Here is a 21,999-nt window from a genome sequence, read left to right as displayed (position 1 = left end):
TGGAAATCCCGATAAAATTAACTTCATCGATAAAGTCATTTCATAGACAGCGGGGGAAAACCTAACTATACGTCTGTTGCTTGTGCAGGGAAAAACGAGTTATGAAACAGGAACGTCTGACGTAATATAAAATTACACAGTTTTCAATAAACCAAATTGAGATTTTTCTAAAATTTCATTCGGTTAATGTAGGGTAATATCACTAGTTAATATGTAATTTCTTAACAATTTACAATCATCTTCTTGATCGTTTTGAATTGATCACTTGTTTTACTACTTCTTTATACCAGACATGAGAATGAGAATTAAATCTACTTTTCATTGCTATTACATCTTTGTAAACCAATCTGCTCATATCGCTTATCGCTACGTATAACGCTGACTGAATAGGTTCGACACGTGAGCTGACACAATAGAAATGCCTGTATTTACCTAGTACTCATACAGATAATATGGACTACGAAAAGTATTAAAAATTGATTTCGTATTTCAAATTGCAAGAGTAATTATAATGATATTCAAAAATGTTCATTATATCTTCAATGTTTTCATTATCTGCATAATTACATCATAGCACTCATCAATAATCATATTGAGTCAGATGTATAGTACAACAGGTACTTTTTTTTTCTTTTTTGTTACCTAGGTCTGTGATGTTATGTTCATAACAAATTATACTTTTAACTGTAAAATCTTTTTTGTCGATTACTTGTTAAAAGAATATAAATAAACAACATACGAGTGAAATAAAAGTAAAATATTTATTTAAATGCAAAATCAAAAAAATACAAACTAAAATTTATTTTATATAATATTCAATAAATCTCATTAGTAAAAAGCAAATAAAATATACATATGTATGTACAATGTATCCAAACAAATAGATACATACGTCTTCTTTTAGCATGTAGGACTGAACACTGGTAAAAGAAGCACATATATTGTACATAGAACTTAGTGTTTCGAGAACTGAATGGTTTTATCGCCTCTAATGTAAACAATTGTTGATTTAAAGCAGCCGTTGTGACTCGAAGCGTTCGACAATGCTCCTGAAGACGGGGGTGAATATGAGCCCGGTATGAGTCTCCAAGGTTTAATTACAGCGCTAATAATGATTCTATCATTTATTGCATCCAGTTATGTGTGTCCAGTTATTTTTTTTTAATATCATTGAAAAATATCAGTATACCATTTAAAAAATTTAAATTATAAGAAACAAAAGGGGCTTGATATATCCAAATATACATATAATTATGTTATGTGATCTGAAAAGCGTAATAAATTTTACATTTTTGGAATATTATTTTTAATTAACTTAACCGAAGGATTTTATGTTTTGAATGAGTCATCATACTTCCGCCCGTTCTTTGTGTATAAGTTCTATTCAGAAACGTAGAACTTAATCTTTCCTAGGAAAACACGTTGCATTCAAATATAAACAGCTATCGACAAAAAATCTAATCAATTCATTAATGTTGCTCTTATATTATTAATGCATTATTCATTTGAAGTAAATTTAATAAAATGGATGAATTAACTCGATTAAAAATTTTCAGAACTGTTATCCTAAACTAAAGATTATCCAGAATCATATTGAAGAAAAAATAAAGCTGCCTTTGTAACTAGTGGAAATGACCAATGATTTGATATATACGAATAAATTGACTACCTGATTGGCTAGAAATGTCAAAGCAATGGTGCCACGTATCCAGCTTTGAAATGATTCAGCGCCCTCTTGTTAACGAAACGCAGTTAAGAGTTACGATGCATTCACTCGCATAATTTCGCAGAGCGCGTATCCGGAGTGACTGTAGTGGACTGTGTGCCGGGATAGTGTCTACAAATCAACTTGCATTCGGATTTTACAGAAAATAAAGGTGAGTTTTTGAAATCATAGTGTAACAGTTACACCATATTAAATTTGTATAATTCAATTTTTTAAATATCTTCATTTTTCTTCATTTATCCTTACCCATGTTAGCAGTGTATGTATTGTTACATGTATCGCTTTCATTTTGCTGCATTTTGAAATTTTGATACAACAATCAAAAATATTCTGAGTTACGGTATTCCGTTAACCAATTATGATATGTATAAAGTACGGGGAAGTCCCGTGGTATTGCTTCCACGTACAAATGCTTCAATAAGCTCTACAAATGCACATATCTTTGCCAGTGTATGTATGTAATACAACGCAGATAGATTAAAACCTGATTCATATTAACCGGAGATATTACAGAATTAACAATTAATTTTTATATGATATACAACTCAGAAAGATACTCTACAGGTGTTTTGTTTTCTGTATTGGTAAGTGTTTCGAGAAGTAAACGCAGCCGGTCAAGGTTAAAATTTGTATACATAAACAACTAATATAAAGAAAAAAAAAAATGGATAAATTCAAATTTTTAGTTTCTGTCATAACTGACATTGTACATATTGTACGTTACAAATTATATTTATACTTTGTATTCTTTGCGTATATGATAAAGTTGGATGTAAATACTTTAGAAACTGATTATATTATATCTTATTAATGACTTGTATGATGAAAATTAGCACAGCAGGTAATATCCAGTAAAATAATTTCCGTTGTGAGAAGGATATCAGCACGCGTAAAAGATGCCGGCTATGTTTACGCGAGTCGCAATCGCTGTGAGATTGTAATTAAGAATTTATTCCGGTAGGGATAATTATTCTTATTCAATTTCAATGGTTTTTTAATATTAGAATAACTAAACTTATAAAAATGGCAGATATCTCTTATTTAAAATTACAGAATATATTAAATCCATTCTTTGTTAGTTATTTCAAATAAAACCTTCACCACTGGCGTACAACAATGTATGTATTTAAAGCAGCCCTGTTTCAACGTCTTTTGAAGATAAGCGCCGTAGCGGGGATTGAGGAGAGCGGTAATATGAGTACAGGAAGCCGCCTTACCACTTTTGATTTCCTTTCTCTTTCTTTGGATATTTGTTAAATCGGTTGCGTTTTTGTTTGGGTTAGTAGCGATATCGAATAATTTCACAAGGGCAAATTCTCGTGAAAATCTCTCTATTGCTATTTTCAAATTGCCGTTGTTTGCGTATACATATATGTAATTTGTAAATTACAATACATGTGAAAATGTATACGAATGAAATTTTTTGTAACAGAATCATTAACACGTTGAGTCCTGGATGAGTTTTCAAAGTCCACCCTGAATCCTTGACAGTATAAAATTTGTATGTCTAAGGGGGTAGAACGATCTCAAAGAGAGCGTCCCTTCAGTCGCAACTGCATAGATTTTCTTGAAAACAAGGTTTCGGACAAAAAATTATATTCTTTTTTTTCGATTACTTTTGCCTAATTACTCCTTGCCCGATGGCAAAACTTCATCCAACTTTTCACGCCACCTGACATAAGGTTCCTCTTTAACCCTTAATTATTGTGGACATTGAAACTTGTACAACTACTATGAAAGGTCTGACGGATTGGTAATATTCATTGGATCATTACATACATACAAGGGCCGGATAAAGGTCAACTGCATCTCTTCTTGCTTCATATATTAATAATAAAGAATTCCAGGGGCAATTGGGCAATAACAAATATGTCCAAGGGTATACATTTTCTAATAATTATTACTTAAATAACTATTCTTGAAATTTCACGTTCTTTTTACTTTGCCTCCTTTTATATAATAACCTTTCTAAATTTTTTCTTCGGCATCGTAAAAAAAAAGTTAACAATCAATTTTAAATAAAAATAAGTAAGATAAATGGATCGAAGTTATAACTAAGATAAAGGATGATTGCAAAAGAAGACATTAGGTATTAGAGTTCCATCAAAATTAATTTTTGTTAATTGAGTGATGGTCCATTATGAGTGATAAGGCTAAAATCTTATAGTATTAAATAAATGAATATCAGGGAACGTAACCGACCCTGAATACCTCAACACCGTGATTTATGATATGAATCGACCTTCAAATGGACAGAATTAAAGATACCATGTATAGAATAGAATAAAGGATGTTTTATATTCATCAGAATCCGTGATAAAAGTATGATAAAGCATGTATGTGATAAAAATAATAATCGATGAAAAATGGTATAGATAACACACGTAGTACTTCCCTTCTATTATAAATAATTTTTTATAAGTATTTATCTTTTTATTGTCGATATAACAGACCTGTATATATAACGAACAGTATTGGTGAGAAGTATTAAAAGCTTTTGAGGGGTCACTTCCATAATCACTCTGAAAAATTCGGTATTATGTAGGATTTACGATTTTATTGCTATATATGTAGGTATATAGAAAAACTTAAATAATTTTGTTTAAAACATATGTTGGTTTTTAATAGAATTATGAAATATATACAAATACTAATTCCTTCCCCTCCCATTCCTTAGTTCCAAAAATCCATATGTGTTATACCTATTTTGACGGATCTATTTGTCCAGCAATCTAGTGTTAACAAGATTAAAATCGTTCATTAGCTCATAATAAAAACTGTTCGATGAAACAGAGTATCGTCTAGGTCTGATATAAATGTTTATGTTCTAATAATTGTATTATAATTTCAGGGGTGTGCTGATTACATAGAACGCATGAGGTGTACATTCCAAACACTCGAATTTTGTACGAAGATACGGTCAACGAAACACACGAATAAAGTAATTAGAAGCAGTATTTTCGGAGGTAAGAACATTTTCTTCATCCGTAGTTCCTGTTATACAAATTCAATCTTTATTAATCATTTTTGTTGCTTTAATTGTTCACAGATGGCGTACGAAGTTGTTAGTATCGAAGATCTAAAATTAAACAAATATATCGTTAATTCAATAAGGGACTCTGACACCGAATATCAAACTGAAAGTGACAGTGACACGGACACTAGCGACACCGATGTCGATGACACCGATATCCCTGATACCAGTTTGGACAATTTTCAAAATAAGAATTGCCCGAAGTATTACAAGTGCTTAACATCGCCGCAAAAGAAAGCGTTTCGACAAATATGTAATCTGTTCGCGAAGAAAAATAATCAAGTCGTTACGATCAATGCCCGAAGTGGAACCGGGAAAACGTTTCTTTTAACTTCTTTGGCCAAGCATTACGCGAACACTGTACAGTTTCTCACCTTCAGGCGAGATCAGGCGAGCGAAATGAAGTTCAAATTGAATAATTATGCTACAACGTATACTTACATATCATTTTATGTAAACTGTTTACATTTGCACTATTATCGTGCTGTTCAGCTATTTAACGTGGCCGAAGTGGACGATACCGATTTGCTTTATAAATTAATATTAAATTCGAAAAAGTACCTGCACACCGGTACAAAAGTCATCATCGTAGATTCATGCACTTTGCCGTCAGCGACTATGCTCCTGATGTTGTACATAATATCGCTGAAGCATCAGATGCACTTAATCTTTGCCGGGAACAAACTTCAACTGAGCGCAATGCACAAATCGTCGGTCCATAGCAGGTGTAACTTTGAAATCATCAGACAGCTTAGCAACATGACGATCAGAAAATTATCTGACAAACGATTCTTCGACAAAGTGTTGACCAATAAAATATCCGAATTTCGAAGGATGATTCAACACGGCAGACAGAAAAATGAGGTTCCATTTCTGTTCAATCTTCGTTACTACCTGTATTGTTCTTTTCGAGTCAAGTATTTCACTGAAGAACGCTTCGACGTCATCTACATGGCTCAATTTCATCAGAACATCACAGATAGAGTGAATCGTTTCATTCAACACTTGGAGGTATCGAGAGTAAGGTACTATATTGCGCCGTACTGTACGAAACGAGAAGCTTTTTTTGAACCAATATGTACTAAACAAAAAGGTAAATTTTATCCTGGACTGGTACTCGTAGAGGGATACAAGTATATACATATCAACCAGTATGGAGTTCACAGTGTTGTTCTGTTAGAAAAAATTATATCAGCGGATAACGTCAATGTCTTCGGTGTGGATGTTTGTTTCTTAGAAACTAATCAAAGGGTTAGATTGCTTCGTATCGAGTTAAATTACTATCAAATTTTACCTGCTTTACGTAGCTGGTTGGTTGATGAGAGGAAACAGGAAGTGAAACTGTATCAATTCCCTCTGCGTCCGTATACGTTGACTTACCACGCGGCATTGGGAAAAACGATCGATAACGATAAGGTAGAACTCAGTGCCGATTGTTCTTTCGCAAACGCCATTTACGTTGGTCTTTGTTGTGTACGTAATTACGACGATATCAGTAAGATTCACGCTATTAATGATTTGCCGAGTTTTGTGCTTACCGATTACATGAGGAAAGAAAAAGGCGAGGAAAAGTACTATTATCGTTGCCCATCACAGATGAATAACTTTGACGAGGAATTAAAACAGATTATGCAATATGTCTGTGAGAGAAGAACCAATGCTTTTATTGAAAGTATCAATTGGAGAACTGTGGAGAACATACAAGAATTTGAAAAGAAAAGTTTGAAGTATTACGCTCGTATTCCATGTTCTTTGTATCAAAAACCAAAAAAGAAATTGGAACAGAAAGGTGATACGCGTTTAATGAAGATCGTAGATTTTGTTAAAAATAATCCAAACGTGATACTGGATACTATAGCAAATGCACCTGTTGGAGATCTCACTAAGTATAATAATAAAAAGACTCAGAGTATGGAATTAAAAAAGTCGGGTGTGTATGTTTCTTTGAAAGAGAAGTATACAAATTGGAGTGCAAGAGAAGAGTAAATAATATCAATCGATAACTATGTTCCAAAGAGTTTTTTGAATTATATTTATTGTATAGAATGTTCCAAAGTTAAAAGATCAAACTTTATCATTATAATTAATTTTATCTCAGTAACCACTTAAGCTAAAGTTCAAAAGGTTGTTTTTTATTGCAGTAAACTGATACAGCAGAGATTTCTTTCAATTTTGATTAATTTGAATCTGAGTTAGCATAGTCTATTTTCTTTCTGAACTTACATCAGACACTTCTGAATTCTGATGAATATTATGTGTAGCGGCATTGTATAGTATATTTGAAGTATTGCTTAGTTAGTTATTGTTTCAATGTTTAAAAACAACTTTGAAAGATAGTTTTACATATCAGAGAATATTCTTATTGCAATGATCATTTGGAGGCAATTTAGGAAATTTACTGGAAAGTTCTGATTCACTTGTGATTTATACTAGTTACTTTATGTTGTAACTAATTATTTTACTTTACTTGTTGTCCTTTATAATTGTTTCCTCAACATACTGGTTTATTTTTGAAATAGTAAATAAAACATTACGTATATCGCCGAAGTTGCTGGAATTAAGCTTTATAGAGTAGAGCATTCAACATTGCATGAAATTCTGTGGAGTGAGAAGTTGCAATGTTAACTCAATTTATTTCCTATTACATTTAGATTATATTAATGTTATATTAATGGTTAGTTTAACTTCAATACAATATATTTTGACAATATATTGAACTTTAAATTTAAACGTAATAATTGTTTCTTTAGTTTATAACTATAGAACATACTGGTAAAGTTTGACTTCAACTAATGACGTTGGAAGTTTGACTATCTAACGACTGATAACGTTAGAAAAGAAGTATTGAGGTTGTATCAAGATTACATTATTATAATACTGTTGAATTTATTTGTTTACTCGCTAGCATAGTCTTTTTACAAAAATTTATGTTGACCTGATTTAAGAATGCAAATATTTTTTTAAATAATGCAAATGATGCATTCCTGATTATCAAATAATTTTTGCTTCAGATATTTTTATTTACTTTTGAAAGTAAAAAAATTATTAGATGACGTAAATATTCACATATGTAGAAACATGTGATTATGGTGGTTAATTTGTTTAAAATAACTTTTGTACGTGAAAAGCATGAATTATTAATAATATAATATTGTTAAGCTATAAAAGAAGTTTAGTACATTTGCGTTGGCACATGTTTAACGAAGAATTTTAGTTTATTTCTTTTTTTATTTGTTTAATTATATTGATTTTATATTACATACAAAAATTATTATGTATTCACAATATCTTAACGTTTCGTAGATCATTTTTGTTTTATACTTTGCTAAAAATACAAGTATTATTTGAAGTATTTTTTATCGTTATTCCTTTATTTTATTCCATTGTCAAACATCCTTGTGTCGAAGGTGGTAATTCTGCGTGAGAGAGCAAGTAGAAAATATAGAGTGAATAATTTTTATTTGTAATTTTTGGTACGTTGTATCTTTTGGAAATAAAAAGCAATTTATACAGGATTTGACGCGTATTATTATTAAAGCTTTAGCTAACAATACGTATTAAATTCTGTGAAGATTGGTCTTTATTTCCAAAAGATACAGCGCCTGAGGTATCGCTAAGTTTTTCCGTTCGCAGCAGTAGAAAACACCTTAGCAAGTGGAGACGGTCTGATCACACCACAGAAGTCTACTTGGCAGAGTCCAGCTACACAGAACATTCAGTGTCGAGAGATTCCGTTTCGAAAGGGTCATCTAAACAAGTGATTTTTTGGAAAATGACGCATTTTTTGAAAAAGAAAATAAAATGAAAATACGATTGATTGGAAACAGCGATACAAATGACTTTGGACTATATTCAAGTAAGAATCTTTAGCTTATTCATTTATGATGTTATTTGTATTTTTATTATTTATAAGGTAATTATGTATTAGATATTTCAAAGTTGTTTCCACTATTTTAATGGAAATGCATACTTTTTCATAGCTTGATAAAATTTGTTCTATCTTCTACCATTTTAAAAGTACATATATCTTGGCCCAGTTGCGAGTGACATCCTGTAATTTTGAGGATGGAGTCTTTCTATGTATAAGTATCTAACATTTGTTGAATATGGTAAAAGAAAAAGAAAAGGAAAATCGTTAGACAGTGTGATTCGAACATCAGCCACAAGTGGTTCGTTGGAAACGAACTCACGAGCAGACTCGTGAGTTAGGAAACGTTGATTGTGGTCTTGGCAAAGTGGGGAGAGCGCGCGTGTTCGCCGGGTAGCGTGAGTTTGACAAGACAGGGCAACCGAGGGTGGCGCGCAGGGGATTATGGGGAGGGGGAATGTTCTGTCAGTGCTCCGCGAACCATCGACGAGTGCGCGTCGTGTTTGTGTTTGTCCCTCATTGCTCTTGCTTGTGTTGATTTTCCTCGTTCTCGATGAACGCTAACGTTGTTCGATGATCGTAAACATTACCGATCGTCGATCCACGGTCATGATTCATTGCCGTTGGACCGATTGAACTTCGTCAAAACGTTTCGACGAAGTTCCGAACGATCACCGGTTAACACAACCGTCGTGTTGGTTATTGCGCAGCCAGCGTCCGTCGCGTACGCCGGTAAAGTGTTATTTTTTTCGAGAGAGATGCGATCGTTCGTACGTAGGTGTATCGAGATTACGCAGGAGCAGGGAATTTACGCCGCGAAGCGGCAACTACAATCTCGTTGAAACGGCGTGACGACGATTGTAGCAGCGTTATATACTCGTCTCGCGTATACCGTTGAAACGCGAGTGGGTGGTAGCGGAAAAGTGGCGAGGGAGGCGGCATGAGCGCGAGAGAAGTCACCCTACTTGGCGGCTCCCCTTGGGGATTCCGTATGCACGGTGGACACGACCTGCATCAACCGCTACGCATCTCTAGGGTAAGCCCTAACCAATAATCTCTTCAGCACTAATAAACTTATGAGTTTCGATCGTACAAATTCTAAAATAATACAGGTTAATAGCTTTGGATAACCCTTCTCGGATTATAGGGGTTGCAGCGGCTTTGTAAATCCTTAACACGTTGACTGTCAACTTATTTTTTAATTTTTATACGACATTAAAATGATATTTGAAATGAAGATATATTGTCGGACTACATATGGCTATTTTCACTGCGACGGTCAAAGTGTTAAATTGAGCATTTTTTAATTAGAAAATTTATGTAATCTGCTATTTTATTGAATTTTTGAACGTCGCCAAGAACATTTGCTTGTATTTATCAATTTGGTACAATAATACTTAAATAAAATAATGGCCCCGAGATATTATCTATCCAAAGTAGGGTTAAGGCTCACAATCTCCCACAGTTTACTCATCGATCATTGCCGCTATTTCATATCAGATTACGTGCAAAAAGTGACGGTCATATTTTTTTTCATAAATATTGTTCCTGTATTAGTTTTTAATATTATACGGATTATAGGAATGAAATAAAACTACAACTCTGTCATATTTTTGTGGGTAATAATACAAAAAAATGATTCAAAGTTTAATGCATAAGTTAATACGGCGAATGCCGCGCCGCGCCGCAGTGAAAACGGCCGTAAGTAGTCAGACATAGATTTACAATTACCCTATTACAGTCGGCAATAAGTTTGATATTAATTACGAAATCTTTGTTGACTCGAAAAATATTGGCAGCATCGGTCGAATGCATTCAGTTATAAATACTGAAGGGTCGATGTTATCACCGTTGCCAATAGATTTTGAACTTGGCACGAATGAACGGGGAACACCGAGTTTAAGGCCAAATAATTTTATAGAATGTTCTATAGCGAGAATTATCGAAAGCGGTTTGGCGCTTGGTTAAATTTAATGCCACCCAATACCTTCGTTTCACGCCCCCTGTGGCTCGGGGGGCTTAGAATACGGCCACGGTATCCCCTGCCTGTCGTAAGAGGCGACTAAAAGGGGACACACAGAACACACACGCACACACACACATATACACAGATGAGAGGACATTAAAAGTATGGATTGAGTGAGACTTAAAGTACGGAGTGAGTAAGAAATAAGAATAATGAACTGTAAAAATGCGCGGGAGTTTGGTGCTGGCAGCGTGGCTGCCAGCACATCTCCCTGAACGCGTGGACGCTAACTTTCGGTGGGCAAAACGGGGACAGATAAGTCCCCAAAAGCGCCGGCCCCTTTAGGGGCGAAATTTGATGGATGGATGGATGGACCTTCGTTTCACAAACCTAATTCACATCGCTTACCTAATCTATAATATTAATTTTTCAGATATTTTTTCGATAATGTGCCGCATTAAACCGCGTTAATATTCTGCCATTACGATATTTGAATAATTATTATTCAATAGTCCTATCTCCAGTTATGAAATTAGTTAAAGTATAACGATTCACTAAAAAAACTGAAAGCAATTAAGGAACGAATTCGTTTTTCCATATAGATTTTTAATAGTTTTGTTTGATTCAATTCTTTCGTAAACGCTACATTTTATACATTTTTCTGCAAAACTATCACGTTTCATAGGTCACTCGTAATTGGATTAACCGGTGTTTCGTATTAAAACGAAACTGCTACGTGCAGTAGCTTTCACACGCGTATATATATTGTCACGGTGAATTTGCATGCTATTTTTCTAGCTATGAGCAAATCTTTATTTTATTCCTAAATACAGTGTTCCAGAAACACAGTTAAAGTCAAGAGTGACTGTGAACAGATATTTCTTATTTGAACAATTTCTTTCGCAAAAATCAGTAGTGAGCGTAATATGAAAATTAATTGAAATCGGTTGTGTACATTAGTAGTCAATAAATTTGTCTTGAGTAGTTTATTAACTCTTGAATAAAGGAGCCTGTGTCAATCGTGATCCTGGGTCAATATACTAGAAAATAAAGGGTTATCCACCCTGGATGGCCAGCAGTGTATTCTGTTCACCACAAAAGTGAAGAACGGTTATATTTATTTTGACTTCAATCAACTGCTCACAATTTTTTAAATTTACACTTGCTTGGTTTTTGCATCAAGGTTTTCAATTATTCATGAAGAGTAATATCGTTTAAATGTTTTAAAGCTTCTCTATTCAAGCTCCTTCGCTTCTTTGTTCACGTGTTTACGTACATCACTCGATCATCGCGCATTCTACACACTCAAGCCGCAATTGTGACTGTAATGAATGCTAGTTTCAGGTAGCTATTTGAATGTCAGTAGCTATAAAGGTCGTGGTAAAATCATTGCATAACTTTGTTATATCGCTTTAAGCAGACACGTGCTCGTAATGTTGTGCTTATATTAATACGCAATGTATGCAAATTTTTCGGACGCACCGTTCTCTTACTTATTTACATTTACACCGTGTTTACGAATGGGAAATAAACACGCGAAGGAAATGTACATTTACTAATGATAATAGTTTGCTGTTTTACAAATACGATTCTTGTCTAATTATGGATTGAAACTTTCATAGTGATGTGAATTGGCAGGGCAAAAGTTAAAATGATTAATTGATTCCTTTAGTAGGAATTTATAATTGGTTACATTCAATGCAATGATAATTCAGTTTAGTTGAATGTGTTTTAAACAAATTGATCCGTTTTGTTATTGTTGTGATTACGAGTTATCGTAGAAATTGTTCGCATTTTTAAATTTTTAACAATTCCGTAATCGTCAGTTTCGAACCATGACTCTCGATTTCCTTCGACCTTGTGAAACTCGTTTCATTTTTAACGATTTCTGTTCGTCATTTCAGAGGCATTCTCCTGTACATAAATAATTAGATATTTCGTAACCTTTTACATTTGATCAGAACTGGGCAAAATTTAGAGAAAATATATTTTAAATACTCATACTATTTTATTTCATTCCATATTATTGGCATACGTAAATTATATATTTTATATCTCTTGTACTTCATTTGTCGTAATTGATATGGGTCAAAAGTGATTCGGTATCAGCTGAGCGATAGTTAAAATGAGCTTCAACATTTGTTTTTTTCAAGGAACGTTGCTAATTATCTTGAAAATTGCTCACAGTTTTTCTTGACAATGTACGTTTTGTCTTTCGTCGTTTCTCTATTCGTTCTTTGTTTCAATGTCGCTCACTTTAGACTTTAGAGAAACGAACGGCAAAGGAAACAATGAGCGCCTTTCATTCGCGCGATTTATCACAAAGTTGAATATTCTTTCGATGGTCGGTGTAAAGTTTCGTTGACTTTTATAACGCGTTATGTAAAAGAGAATGTTTAATCGATAATGTTTTTTGCAATACATGTAAGAGTAATCGATATACAATTTTTATTGTTTTCACGCGGTTAGAAATATTATGGAATTACATTGAGTTATTTATCTGGATGTAGAAACTGTAGATATACGTGACGTGCACGAAGAAACTGATAAATATTTATCTCGTGTAAATATTTCACATATGCATAGTTATTGCTGATATATAGATATTAATAAAAAGAAATTGAAATTTCTTTTTCTGTAAAATTATGAATTTTACACTTTTAGTATGTAATTAGAGTTCATTTTAATAAATTAATTAATATCGTTGATGAGGGACAAACTGATTTCAGATGAGAATAATTAAACTTCTAAATTTTTCATTTATTTTATCTACAATTTTTGGATAGTACAGCTCTGAGCATGGTAGGCTTTCTCACGAAAAATGGCGATCCCTCCTTATAAGTTTTCTTTCTCCTGGCTCCCGCCTCACTCCATTGGTGGCCCCGGGAAGAATGACAATGTAGGGGGAGGGTTCCATATATGTATAAGTCTGAAGCCTCCCTTATTTTTGTATATAAACATTTACGCGGGAAAATTTAAATTAATATTTACTTTGTTATTCGTACCTTTCAATTGTACTACATTTTGTAATATTTAATAATTAAAAATTATATCATTTCTTTTTCTAAAATTTTTTAATGTTAATATCGTAAGAATTAAGATATTAAGAATTTTCGCCTCCCCTAACTCACTATTTCTCTACAAAAGCCTTCTTTGCTCGATGCTGTATAATGTTCTCTTTTTTTATTAAGTTTAATATTCTTCACCTTTACAAACTCGATATTATCTCAAAAGCTTCATTCAACTTCAAAATAATGGATAGCTACAAATGTGATATCTTAAAACAATATTTGTAATTTTCATTTTTATTTTAATAATAGAAAAAGGTGATGAAGGTAAGAACACGTTAATGATCGCTTTCTTAGAAAATTTATACGTGGCTTTGTGCGATCAGATATCAATTTCATCAGAATCTAGACTAATTAGCAAAAAAAAAAAAAAATACGTTGTCGTAACAACAGACTTTTATAACTGTCTGTTATCCTGATATTATTGATTCATCTTGTGCCTACTGCGCGCGCGTATTGTAACAATATATCTGTATATGTATACATACGTATAGGTGTACAGTTTCTTCATAGAATATTACTTTTTACGAAATTATTCTATATGGAAAAATATTAAACGAATACTTACAATAAAAAAAAGAAATTTATTATATTATGAATCTGTATCTTTAACTCTTGGATGGAGGATTGTTGATATATGCGATAATTATGATTTAATTTCACACTTTTTTAAATAATTACCAAGATATCAAGAAATATTCGTGAAAGTTATATAACAATAATTATCATTATAATAACAACAGTTGTCCATAAATTTGATAAATGATTATACAATAATAGCAATTATTATTATTCAACAAAAATACTTAAGTACAGTGTTATCATAGAAATAATTATTTTGAGGAGGCTGGTAATTCTGGTGCTAATATCCTAATATGTAGGTATCTCGCAGAAATTATTCGGAAACTTGAATTTCTTCGTTGCAACTAGCAAATTCCCCGATAAAGTTCGACTATCCAATACTTTTGCTCTGTTTCGGTATTGAAAAATCGTTTCAAGTTTCGACGATGCTGACGGTGATTCCAGTATATTCATTAACACTTCTCACCGGAAGTTAAACAACAGTCCAAGTCGTTAACTGAAAACGATCAACACCGGTGTCGGATTTCAAGGTTACGTGGGACTTGTGGAACAGACGCGTGCACTTAATGACGTAATGTGGCGTGCATAAATGCTTGCGACGTAAGATCGGATCGAGGTCCGCGTGTAAGTAATTAGTGCGATGTACGGGGTTATGCAACGACTGCGAAAGGTGAATCGCGCTGTAGCCTGACAGCGAGTCGTATTTAACGTGTCACGGCTCCCGCTGCCGGCAATGTCAAGGGAGCACGTATGAAATTTACTCTGCCACGTTGGAATATTACGACCTGCCGGGATGTTTTGTGGTTAGGCACGAGTTGTGCGCACCCTTTCAAGGAAAATTGCTAGAAAATAGGGATAGAAAGTAATAGTTACAAGAAAAAATAAATGAGAGAAGAAAAATGGGAGAAATTGGGGAGGGAAAATAAGAATGACGGATAAAAGGAAATAAGGCACAAAAATAAAGAACAGAAAAAGAAAAAAGGTCTCCGAATGGAGCTGGAGATATTGTAAATTCTCGAGTACAAAATATCCCGGCTTCAATTTAATTACAACATAATGGGAAAAGGTTTAGGGAGGTTTAGGGATTGGGACTAAACGTAGTAATTTAGAAAATTGAAAAATTAAAATGTATAGTGTACCTATATTTGAATCCTAATGTAATAAAATAGGAATGCAGGTGATAATTTCTATTTTTGTCTTCATCATGTTCTTACAGACATGACGTGTTCTATAAAATATGCAAACGTTGTGTTTCTTATCGAGCATACATTTTATTTATAAATGAGCAAACATAAAGCTATTAAATTATTTCATGAAATACTGGTTTAATTATGAAGGGCCACATTAATAGCGTTAATGAGTATCTTAATTGTTCCAAGCAAACCGTTCTTCTATAGAATTGATCAATTGCCTCGTGTATTAGAAGACCAACAATGTGACCATTGTTATTTATGAGGCTATTATATTTGTGTTGTTGAACAGTGTGTTGTGCTTGTTAAATCGTAAGATCAATTGATACTTTCTTAGAGTTCTCTAGCACTCATGAAACGTGGGTGATCGAATACACGTAACTAGTATGATTAAACTATGCTCTACTTTATTTGTGAACCTCCAACACGTAATCATTAAATTTCTTCTACCATTATTGCTATTGATTAAGTTAATAACATCTTGAAATTCTGTTTTAATTTTCGTAATATTACTTTTAAACTTAAATGTTTTATATTCTTTAAAATTAATTAATAAACTTTTGATGATTATTATTTTATCTACAACTCAATAATTTAAAAAAAAATTGAGGTAAGGGCTATTTCTTATAATATTTAGTTACTATTAAATAATAACGTTTGGATGCAAGAGCAGTACATAATTATTGTGTATAGTGTAAATACACAGTATTGATTGGGATGATTGAAAAAATGCTGTCACATCAACGTGTTCACTAGCGTAGTTACGATGATAAATGCTACTTTAGGTTTATAGGCGCAAATGGATTAAAGATCACGTCCTGTTCCTCTATTGAGCGACATTCCTGTGTTTGACACGTCTGTTCCATTAGCAGATGAACTGACCGTTTCCTCGAATAAGAAGGACCGAGGTCTCTCCCTAATAAACTAGTCGAGCAGTAACTGGTACATACAACACGTAACACGTACCATGTTAAACTACCTGTTAAAGCATGGTATCTTACATGATTTTTATTACTCTTAAAAATTTTCCATACTATCAAGATAGTTAAAATAGGTATCGATGAAAGTAGTAGTTAATTATTTTGAAAGATATAAGTGTGTACGGCTTACTGTTACGTTCAGCGATGATCGCACAGTAATTCAACTGAAATAGATACAGGAATATAACTCGGCCAGACTACCTTTAGATCGTTAGAGTTTTCTAGGAATACCTATTTATTATTATACGCACGCACATTATTTATATGATGGCAAAGTATGTTCTACTTGCGAGGAATGCTATCAGAATATATTCACTCAATTGAATTCTTTCTGCATCGTGCAAATGAAATTTATTTATCTGTAGAAAAAATTTCAATCGTACACACGTTAACCCACTTTTAACATAAAAATTTCATTCAATATTTTTTGATATTGTAAATTGAAAACTTAGAAGGGGCCCGGAGCTGTAGCTCCTCGTAGATCTCCTCTTACTCCAGCGCTGTGCCATTATAAATTCACCCCGTTCCTGGTTATACTCATTTCCAAACACCCTGTATAGATAACGAGTACTGGTTATGTTGAGCTAGTCATCGTTGACTCGCATTGCTTATTCAACGACAGCTCGCATGACCCCAATCAGAAACATAGATTGTCGTCCTTATTATGCAGCCCGCGTTGGTTGACACTGTTACAGTTATGAACTATAGTCTACATGACTATAATCAGTTTGTTGACCCTAAGGAAGTAGGCACCGATTTTCATGAGTGCTTTTTAACACTATATCTACCAAGGGGAATCAAAATCACTCGTTTAACATTTCTTTATAATTAGCATAGAATGGAGGTATTCAATTTTAAATAGTCTAATTAAATATTAATTTGTTACTTAATCAATCTGGATAGTGGATAGTTTAAATAAATTAAGTATTATAGATGAAATGATAAAGGTTAACAACTGATAGGGTCGAAAAGCCTATTAACACGTTGATGATGGTGGTCATCAGTGATCGAAAATTCTATACTGGCCCCCAGGGTAAAACATACAAAACGTGTTAATAGACTTCCGGTAGGTAAAGTGTTAATTAAACGTTGCGACAGTAGAGATTCAGTGCCATCCAAGGGTTAATATCCAACTACAGTAGAACAGAGATTTTTTTTGATAATATTCAAGTAATTCATCAAGTTATATTATCAATTAATTTGCGATTGTTATATAACAACGAAAGAGTTAGTTCGACAGGAAGTAACGAAAGCAATTCCAGCACGTTTTCACGTGCATGGAGTGAACCCAGAAGAGCTGCTTCGAATTCCACGATTGTTAAAAATAGACGTCTGTAAAGTACTAGCGCTTTATGGGTCGAGTATTTGCATATACCGATGTGTTACTGGGAAAGTGTAAAATCCGAGCATTGTATACATCGTCTGAACAATACAAAGTATAAAATAAACTTTATTCCACAGATTTGTCGGGATAATTTCGGTAATGTATACATTATCTAGGCATTTTATAATTTGCTTGTACATCTATACGAACATTTCAAAGGAATTTGAAACTCGTAAAGGGGATCGAGCATGCCCATGTTGAATTTATCAGACTATGTCTAGCAACGAATCTGAAATAGAACAGAAATTTCGTTGATGCCTTATGCAAAATTTATGTAGCTTAATCCCTGGACGGTGGCTAGATCATTTGAAATTCAGTTTAGAGCAGTAAAAAACGGATCTAAGGCAAAGAATGTATATATGTAGTATCTTGTAATACTTTGAAAGAAAAAAGGAGCGCTTTAAATATAGAAGTATGATTCTGATTTTTTTTTGTTTTTATTTTTTTTTTAATTTTTATATATATATATATATATATATATATATTTTTTTTTTTTTTTACTGATTTATCAGACATACCAATGAAACTTTCAAAAAACGTATTTGTTAAACATTATGTTAGTATAGATTAGAAATAATTTGCTCGCCAACTTTTTATGATAGAATGCCTTTCATTAATTATATACGTGTAATTATAAATTCAGACTATTGTCTTTAAGGTAATACTTGTTCCCTTGTTGCGCGGAATTAATCTTTTTGCAGTGATTCAAGTTAGGAAACCTTTGCAATGGAAGTTGCTGCAGTGTCAGCTAAATTCAGTTAACTAGTTAAAGCGGGGTCGTTATAAATCCGATCATACCGTGGAAGAAGAGATTCAGAATTGTTTTAAATTGTTTCAGATTTTTGGTGTTTCAAATGAATATCTCGTCAAAATCGAAGAAACGATATCGGGACTTTAAAATTTAATTCTCGTAGTTTCCTTCTGATGATCCGTTTTATACGTTTTTATCAGTTTATAGTATGTATTCAATTTTGATTGGTTCGATTAAATATTAATCATAATCAAGGAATTTTTTAGAAACATTTATCTTACAAATAACTACATATGTAATTTCAATTTTACCTTTCGGCTCCCTAAGCTCAGAAATATCTAATGTCTGGCCCTTTACATAATGTTTACCAATCCCTTCTTTGGGTTATTTAATTTTGATTCCGAATTTCTCCTTTAGTTTCGATGAAATACGCTCAATTTCGCAAATGTTCAGACATTTTTCCCCGCGATTGCCGCATGCATTGGCGTAGTCTGGATTTAGAGCTGCTTCAGTCACGCCTACCCTTATGCAGCCCGGCATGCAGGCCTGCAGTTGTGCTGCGCGAGTCTGCAGGCGCCGCGATCGATTACTTTTACCTCTGGACACGACTAAAGAACGTTCTACCCTGTTTCCCAAGGTCTCCCAGAGAATATTGATAGGGAAACTCCTCTCTGTCTGCCTTTTGTCTCCTCTAAACTTCCAGCCATCAAAGATATATTGAACTCTATAACGCCTACATGAAACAAAGCTATCTATTTGATGAGCCTTTTATAAACCATGATATGACTACACTGCAGAACAAAATTGTAACAAATTATTGCATAAAAAATTTATTATTTATTTTTATCAATTATAAATGACCAAACGTATAAAATTATTTATAATAATATTTCTGAAGCAACAATGAGCACACAAAGGTCCGTTGGAATAACTGGCCATTATTCAAGTCTACGTCTCTTCTTTTTTTTTTCGTTTTTCGCCTCTAGGGCATTTCCTACGTATTTGACTTATATACATATGCTTTCACTGGCTTTACCTTTTAGAGGTATAAAATGAACGAGCCCTTCAGAAATGGCATTTCAAACGATCTGATGGTAAAATATAAATTTTGACGAGAAATATCATTTGAAGCATTGTCTAGTGGTAAAATTGGAAAAAGGTACGAAAATATTATTACCTTCGCTTCGTTATATTCACAAACAATTCGAGTAAAATGTAAAAATGTGCAAAATTTTGACGAAGTATTAAAATGAATAGAATTTTTTGAATTCGTACGTTTTTTAATAAAATCACTAGCACTCCTTCAGACTGTCTGAAACAGAGTGTAAAATACTGAAATTTTCTCATTCTTTTCAGATTTTCTTCTCCATTTTCTTTTATCGTACAGAAAAATATGTAAAATATGTAGGAATTATGAATTCCGTCACGACCACGATTGTGGTTAGCATTATGAAGCAGAATGATTTACGTGGTACAGAGGGTGGTCTCCTTAAAGAGATATACTCTTGTATCTCAACCATTATGGTAGTCGCGAGAGAAGTATTAAACAAGAGTCGCATTATATTGCTTGTTACGTCTAACGCAAGAAATGTATGTATATTTCATACGATTCTTTGTGTAAATAATTCGTATAAGTAGTGTAAAATGCCAAGTTGACGAGTCCTTGTGTCTTTTTACACACATACATGTTTAAATGTATGATCTCTGTTGAATGCATTTAATAACATTTTTTATTATGCTGAAGCACATGTAGAAACATATCAAAGAAATTTTTATGAAAATTATCTTTCTTTTTTTATTCGTAATTTCATTTGGAATAGGTTAAATTTTTTTGATTGCTTTATTATTAATAAAATTGAGTGTGATTTTAATTCTATTTAAAAGCAAACTTTTGTATTAAAACAGCTGTGCACAATGTTTGTTAAAATTTTCAAATGTCTTGTATGTACAGTTTAAATTTTTACCTAACGCTGGGAATTAATTAGTACACTTGCAATTAAATTAGGCTTCCAGGGAAAATGGCGATATTATAGAGAAAGCAGGAATTTTCAAAATTTTAATTAAAAGTAATTTTATAAAATTTACTATGTAACTGAAAAGTACGAATAACAAAGTAAATATTAATTCAAATTTCCTCGGGTAAACGTTTAGATATAAGTGATGGTCCGTCACAACTTATGGGGACTCTTCTCCTACATCGTCATTCTTCTCGGGAACGCCGAAGGGGAAGGGTGGAAAATAGGGATATCACCATTTTTCCTAAGGAAGCTTGATTTGATTGCGAGTGTACTTAATAAAATGGTATTTAACTAATTTAAATGTAAACTTTTTTTACGAAAAGGTAATAATAAATAATCGTTAGAACCATTGAATAAAATAAAAATTTTTTCAAATTTGGCAATACAAAAACTTTAAGACCGAATATTTTTTGTAAAATCGCATTTACGTGGTCTGTTTTAACGCGAAGTTTTCAAACTAGAACTGTTCAGGAGGAAAGTTTCCCTTCCGCGAAAACTTTTCAAGGATCGTACAGTTAAGGTAGTCCGCGCATACAAAACACATGTACCTTTTAATATCGCGGCCCTCTTTGACCGTAACCATGGATTTTCTCTTCTTCACTCGAACGAATTCCGTAACTTCACTTCCGGTAAAAACAAGCACATCGAGCGATGCAAACTGTTAGAGCTACCGTGCATAATTTCCAGCGTAAACGTTTACATGAAACAGTTGATTCGACGCATTCAATGTTTTTGAAATACTTGCAAAATATACTTAATTTTTATATCAGTAAAAATTGTAAAACGTATGTATAATTCAGATAATTACTTGAATTTGTAATTATTGGATTTTAACGTAACTTTTTTCTGACATTTTCCATTTTAAGTTAAAAATACCCACAGATTGAAGGAATGGCCTAATGTATTTGCAAGTGAAGGTACATTTCCTCCTACCGTTGGTGAGAGTACAAACTACATGCAGCATTATTACAGCGTGTGGTCTAACAGCCGTAGATGTGGCTTGATATTTAGCACGATTAAACCTCCTACAAAATAGATTAGATGTGACGCGTGCAGAGTGTAGCAATTAACTTTCTTTAAGCGTACCTGCCTTTTTCGATGTTGTACGACGTGTTTCTAAATCAAACAGCGCCGGTTTGAAGATAGAAAGTGCGATTTTTAAAAGATTTTTACCTTCTCACTGTCTGCTGTGATATATACCATTAGTAAACAGCAATTAACGATGTAAATTCTCTTACAAGGAATGTTTCTTACAATTATTTCAGCTGATCCATATTTTTGTGAATGTTTTTCTGTGAAAAGTTTCCCCAATGGAATGTAAAACTCATTGTCAGATAAAAAGTGTTTAATCTTTAATCACTATTCATTAGACTGCTCCACTATCCAAATATACCTAATTATACATTTTTCAAATTTTCTATATATTTTTCTC

General features: G+C 33.0%; 2 protein-coding genes across 4 annotated transcripts in view; both read left to right on the top strand.

Annotated features, from left to right (window-relative positions):
* The first annotated feature begins 1,750 nt into the window (after nucleotides 1–1,750).
* LOC114876117 lies at nucleotides 1,751–7,307 on the top strand. Its single transcript, XM_029187202.2, has 3 exons — nucleotides 1,751–1,877; nucleotides 4,578–4,692; nucleotides 4,776–7,307. Exon 3 carries the CDS (start codon nucleotides 4,776–4,778, stop codon nucleotides 6,744–6,746), a length of 1,971 nt encoding a protein of 656 aa, XP_029043035.2. The 5' UTR covers nucleotides 1,751–1,877; nucleotides 4,578–4,692; the 3' UTR covers nucleotides 6,747–7,307.
* A 1,779-nt stretch (nucleotides 7,308–9,086) lies between these two features.
* The window catches only part of LOC114876112, a 96,633-nt gene continuing 83,720 nt past the window's right edge, over nucleotides 9,087–21,999 (top strand). For 2 of the 3 annotated variants that reach the window (XM_029187192.2, XM_029187190.2), the window contains exon 1: nucleotides 9,088–9,664. In XM_029187192.2, coding sequence (XP_029043025.2) covers nucleotides 9,569–9,664 — 96 coding nt within the window. In that variant the 5' untranslated portion in view covers nucleotides 9,088–9,568. Of the gene's footprint in view, nucleotides 9,665–21,999 lie in introns of all 3 variants that reach the window. The other variant, XM_029187197.2, reaches the window with a different exon arrangement.

This window comes from Osmia bicornis, chromosome 2, assembly GCF_907164935.1.
Source record: "Osmia bicornis bicornis chromosome 2, iOsmBic2.1, whole genome shotgun sequence".
In the NCBI taxonomy this organism is placed as follows: domain Eukaryota; kingdom Metazoa; phylum Arthropoda; class Insecta; order Hymenoptera; family Megachilidae; genus Osmia; species Osmia bicornis.
This window is presented reverse-complemented; position numbering and strand designations above follow the sequence as displayed.

Coding starts and splice junctions, on each gene's coding strand:
- LOC114876117 (XM_029187202.2), top strand. CDS start 4,776: ATGGCGTACGAAGTTGTTAGTATCGAAGATCTAAAATTAAACAAATAT.